This window comes from Condylostylus longicornis, unplaced genomic scaffold, assembly GCF_029603195.1.
Source record: "Condylostylus longicornis isolate FDR11 unplaced genomic scaffold, ASM2960319v2 ptg000010l, whole genome shotgun sequence".
Taxonomy (NCBI): Eukaryota; Metazoa; Arthropoda; class Insecta; order Diptera; family Dolichopodidae; genus Condylostylus; species Condylostylus longicornis.
This window is the reverse complement of record NW_026577979.1, coordinates 18,761,305-18,767,255: the sequence shown is the minus strand read 5'-3', so window position 1 is coordinate 18,767,255 and position 5,951 is coordinate 18,761,305. Positions and strand designations below refer to the sequence as shown.

Here is a 5,951-nt window from a genome sequence, read left to right as displayed (position 1 = left end):
GCTGAACTGAAATGAAACAATAAAAGTGAAACGATATAAGAATAAGAATGGATGTTTCAAAAATGACATTTGTTTGATGTGATTGCGTTTATATTAGTGCTATCGTAATTGAACAATTTGAAATGGCCAATAAATGTGTATAATTTTAACAAGCCCAGTAACTTAATTTAAATTAGAGCACAACCATTTCGAAATTTATCTTAAATTATTCGGAATACTCAAAAACTTTTTAACTATAGGCATAAACATCGCAATACAAAACTTGCAATAACTATAGTCACAAAAGAACTTTAAAAAAAATATTTACAGTAAAATTTGCGAATCAAAATTACTAAATTTTGATGTCTGAGCGGCATCAGACAATTTTAGTCTAATATGTAAACAGTTACCAGATTCTATATACAATTTTATCTTAGATTTTGACGTATATGTAAACAGTACCTTAGTCTTAAGAATTCAATATAATAGAAAGTTTCTATTAATTTGCCGTCAGACTAGTTATTTAATGTCAAATTCAAGTCCGAGTAATATTATTTCAATCTGCACAGATTATAATATGTCGACTGCAACTTCAAGTTAAGTACTCGATCCGCCATATAAACGAAGTTAATATGTATTTACAAAGTCAATAAAATTTTTTTCATTCGTAGATTTTGTCAAATACGTGTACTAACGAATTAGAAATACTAAAGGAAGGAACATATTGAAAAAACAATGAAACCAATTTTTTTTCTAGTTGCTTCTTTCTTTGCTCCGAGCATTGTCAAAGTCGTAACAGCGTATTTCTAATTCATTGATGTAAACAGTAACATTAGGTTTGTCTGATATATCAAAGTTTTTTAAAACTTTATAAAGTTACTTTTAAATGTACTATAAAATTACTTTTTTACAAATGATGACGTCAGCATTTCTTAATAATTAAAGTTTTGTAAAGTAAAATTGAGTGTTTTTAAAATAATTTCAAATCGTAAAACTGTCAAAATATGTATATCATAGTAATGTTATGTTAGAAGATTTTATTTTTCACAAAACTTTTACATCTACAATATTTTTTGTAAAAGTAAAAAATCTTTGTTTATGTTAATATTTGTCTGGTTTTTTAAAATTTTATACCAAACAAATCTATAGTTTTAAGCTTACAAAATATGGTTTGACAGAGATTTTCAAAACAAATTTTAAATTTAAAATTCATTTTTTATTGATGTCGCATTAAATTTTGCTATAAATGCGTTGCTGTTTCCATTACTACGAAATTTACTTACAATAAATAAAATCGTAATATCGAAATATCGTAAAGAAATGAGCCTGAAATTTTTAGTAAAAGTATACATAAGCATTTAATTAAGAAACGACAACAGGAATTTTAATATTTATTTTTAAAGGAAAAATTTGTATTATTTATATTAATATAAATTTATTATTTTATTAAAAAAAAACAAAATTAATAAAAGTTGAATTAAAAATATTTGCATAAACGTAAGTGTGCTGCAAACTTTACATTAACGTACATAAATCTTGAATTTCGAAATTAGAAACCCGTGGATGTATGTATGTAGGTATGTGCATAAATATGTATTTATATAATTTAATGCACCGAGGCTTCTGCAAAATGTTTAAACTACATAATTATAATAAGTGTAAACATAAGTATACCTTGGAAAATTAAAAATCTTTAAAAATTGTAAGCATTAAATTTTTTATTTAAGTTGCAAAGTTTGATTAATACTGCAAGTTGTTACCATGATGAATTGCTTTTTCTTACAACATAAGAAAGTTTTCATTTTCTAAATGTAAGGGAAAACTAATGTTGTTCTTATATAAAAACAAAATCGAACCTAGGTACAGATTATAATTTTTATTAGTTAACATTATTGAAAAGCTTTAAACTATTATTTATTTCATACTCTTACTAGGTATTTTATATCTAGTTCGTATTTGGGAGTTTTTAATAAAATACAAGCTGTACTAAATTCACTCGTCAGTCTATTTCGGTAAGTATTTTTAACGTAATTTGTGGTGGAAAATAAGATTCACAACTCTTTTTTTTATGTTTGATCATAATAAAAAAAAAAAGGGATTTTTTATATCTTTTTTATGCTTGTTGTACTAATATTTGTAGATTCTGTATGTTTGTTGTTGTTATAAATATTATTTGTGAATTGTAATGAGATTGAAGAAGAAAAGAACAAATGAAGTAAAAAAAAGAAAAAACAATTTCATTTTGTACGAAGCTTGAAATAAACTGTATTACTACACCACCACTTGCATTCTGGTAAAAAATTTAGGCTTTTATTAAAATAAATGCAAGTGATAAGCAAACTAAAATAATTCTTTCTTAAATTCTACAGATAAAAAAATTTTTAAATTTTTTTCCTTAAAAATTTTTGGATAAGTAGAATAAATATGAAACAAATATGAAAATGTTCAATTCCACACGCGAGTTGCCAATGATTTGCTAATTAGGATCTAAGTCATCTAAATATGAACACATGTACATACGTTATATTATTAACTTTTTTATGTATAATTTATTAAATTACTTCTACATTTTACACTATGTATATATTTTTTTGTTTTTAATTAGTTCTTTCAAAATACGGTAAGGTTGCTATTGGTGCAGGATAATTCATAATCCATTTAGGTCCTATATGAATATCATTTGTATTTCCATCTCTCCAAGTTCCTTTTGGTAAATAAATGTCTCTAACTCTAGCGCCTTTAACAATTACTGGCGCTACAACATATTTGTCACCCAACAAAAATTGATCAGTAATTTGTTGTGCAATTATGTCTTCTGGATCTATCCACCATAAAGGTGGGTTTGTTGGTTCGCCCGTTTCCACAACTTTTTGAAATCGTTCCATTATATAATTGGTAATGTTATCATGCAATTTTGTATATTTTAAGCTTATGTTAATTGTTTCGGCATCATACATCCAGGGTACATATGAAAATTGTAAACTTGGCATAAATACATTTGCTTGTAACCAACGTATGAAAATTTCTTTATCTGGTGTATTATTGTTATAACCATTACCGCCAATCATGTCTGGCAAAATAAATGAATAACCACCCAAATTCAATTGAAACAGAGTTGTTATCAGGGTAGGTAAACCATTATTCCAAGTCCAATCAGTATCTTTATCAATCATTCTTAAGAATATTGGATATGATTGTGTACCTTGTGCAGAACGTACTTCAACAATTTTACCAAATTTTGAAACAGTTTCAATATATTTCGCTAAAATTAAATTCGGTGATTGATTGGCTGGTCCAGTCAATTTAGAGTTTTTCGGAATCCAACTTGTTTCACCGGCATCAAATTTAAAACTATCAATACCATCTTGGTCTCGTAAACGTTTCACCCTGTTATAAAACCATTCCGCTGCTTCAGGATTAGTAAAATCAATATAAGCAGCTTCATTAGGTTTACTATTCCACCACTTTGTTAAAACTTCACCTTTATCATCGGTTACTAAATATTTCTTTGATTTCGCAATGTTAAAAATCTCTGTACAATTCGTATTAATGAAAGGATGTATCCACAGCGTCACGCGAAAACCTTCAAATATTTTTTAAATATAATAATAAATACTTGTGTTCTTTGTTAAAGGAATTTAAGACATACATGTACATACATATTTATGTATTTACCTTTTTCTTTTAGCCAATCGGTAAGTTTTTTAATATCAGGAAATTTATTTTTTCTGAATGTTAAGGCACCATAACAGTCCTCCCAATCGTCGTCAATTTCAAATTGGCTATTATTAAATTGATTCGATATTATTTTGTTAGCGTAATCCTTTACATTCGTTTCATTTACTTCAGCTATAAAAAAGTTTAAATAAAATAGTTTGGCAATGGATTACTCAACTTATTCATGAAAGAAATCTTCAGTTTCAAAATAAATTGTTTTAAATGTTTCCTCAATTTTAAAATTGAAATAGCAAATTTTCGAAATGTTATAATAAATTTGTTTTTTCAATGCGTTTTCAATTGCAAAAACAGAATTTAGAATATTTAATTTATAGACATACCTTTAAAAATAGCCCATGTTGACCAAATTGGATGACGTACCATTCTCTCATCTGGGATGCCTATTGGCTTTTTTAGAAAATGTTTTACTGCTTTCAATTGTGCTTCTTTAGCATTTTCTCCGATGCCAATAAAATAACTAAATATAAAATTATCTTCTTTTTTATATGGAAATTCTTTTTTTGCAATAAAACATATTTTATTTTCACTTTCAACTGAATTTTGATCAATAAATAGTGGTACAGTTTCATTTATATAAAAAAATACACCACGGGAATTCAACCAATAACGCTCAGGTACAGCTGAATTTAATTCTTCTTTTGATACATAACTAAAATTTGTAAAGTTTGCTCTTTCAATTGGCCAATATTGGAAACGATTTTGTGGTCCGCCATACCAAAATGTTTTCCCAATTTCCAAGTCTACACAATCTTTCACAGTTTGTTCTCCTTTGACGTTACGTGAAACACGGATTTTGTAAAAATTATTTTCTTTTTCTAATTCAAAGCTAATTGAAGGTGCAGATGTACTTTTAGATGCTATTAAATTTATTACACCACTCGAATCAACTTCAAATTTACCATTTTTATAACCGTTATCAATTAAGACGCTTTGCAAAACTTTTCCTTTTTCTGTTATCATAAATTTTACATCATTTTCAGTTTCCTTCAATTGAATATTCACACTTGAATCTTTAAAATTAGCTCGCGGTTCATATTTTTGGCAGGCATTACATGCAATTAGGAGTAATGAAAAGAAAATTATTTTAAAAATCATTTTAAAAAAGTTTTTATTAAACCGGTTAATGAAAAAAAATAAATCACTTAATAATGGGAAGTCCCATTAGAAACTAAACATCAGATGAAATTTTCATTGTTTTTATAGTATTCCCTTAATAATCATAATGTAAACAATTATTCTATAACTAATTATTTCAGAAAATTATTGTAATTGAGAAAAATTGATAAGATTTTCCATACAACAATTAAAAATATTAGGTATTATAAATTTTAATTTTCATTTAAGGTTTAATTTTTAAAATATTTCTAGAGCAAGGAACTAATTTGTTATTAAGCGGCACATAATTTCTGTATCATGACTATGCAATATAAATTCAGAATTCGCAAAGATTTAAGAAAAATCAGAAGAAAATTAACTTTTGTATAGGCTTACTTTATTTTTTAAAAGTGATATTAAAATTTTCGCTATTTGTAACGAAACAACTGTTACATAATAACAAGATTTCGTTAAAAACGCTTTTTCTTCTAACTTATATTCACCAGCTTTAAAAGTTTCGGGTTTTTTTTTGGAAGTAAATTGTGAAAAGAAGAGTCAAATTTAAACCAAAACTTGAAATTTAATTACAGTTTGAGCAGGTGTCTATGTAAGATCGGGAGGGTTTGCTTGTGTGTCCAGACAAGGGAATGAATTACCTTATACAAAATGTGAAGGCTGATTTTGGTATCAAGATATATGGTAATACAATAAAAACATTCCCCTATCTGTTGGCTTCACTATTTCACCGTTTGATATTTTTCTGGCTTCAAGAAAGACAACAATTATTATAAAACGATAAAATTGATTAGAGATAAATTTATAGGTTAAATTATATACATAATACAAATGACATAATATTATTGGCAACATTGAAGTTTATAATAAACAGTTTTCAAAGAATGACATATAAGCAAATAATAGGTAAAGTTGAAACAAAAAATTTAATTTCGTTATACGTTTTTTAATAAAATACATAATTTAATAAGTTTAATTAGTTTTTTGTTAAAAAGTATATAATAAATGAAAAACATACAAATTGATTATCTTAGAGTCGTCAGGATCAAATTTCCACGATTTTGTTTATGATTATCATAATATTATAATGCTATGTAAAGGGAAAACTCTTGAGAATGGATAAT

General features: G+C 26.1%; 1 protein-coding gene across 1 annotated transcript; it reads right to left on the bottom strand.

The window, feature by feature from the left end:
- Positions 1-2,576: 2,576 nt before the first annotated feature.
- LOC129618948 (myogenesis-regulating glycosidase) lies at positions 2,577-4,677 on the bottom strand. Its single transcript, XM_055533983.1, has 3 exons — positions 4,245-4,677; positions 3,655-3,828; positions 2,577-3,562 (listed from the first exon to the last, which is right to left on the bottom strand). Exons 1-3 carry the CDS (start codon positions 4,675-4,677, stop codon positions 2,577-2,579), a joined length of 1,593 nt encoding a protein of 530 aa, XP_055389958.1.
- Positions 4,678-5,951: the final 1,274 nt, after the last annotated feature.

What these genes read in the sequence shown, in the direction of transcription:
- LOC129618948 (XM_055533983.1), bottom strand. Translation starts at nt 4,677, where the DNA reads ATGATAACAGAAAAAGGAAAAGTTTTGCAAAGCGTCTTAATTGATAAC. An exon ending in TGATCAAAATTCAGTTGAAA is followed by an intron (nt 3,829 to 4,244) that starts GTGAAAATAAAA and finishes ACTTTTTTATAG; the next exon opens with CTGAAGTAAATGAAACGAAT. An exon ending in CGATTGGCTAAAAGAAAAAG is followed by an intron (nt 3,563 to 3,654) that starts GTAAATACATAA and finishes AAATATTTGAAG; the next exon opens with GTTTTCGCGTGACGCTGTGG.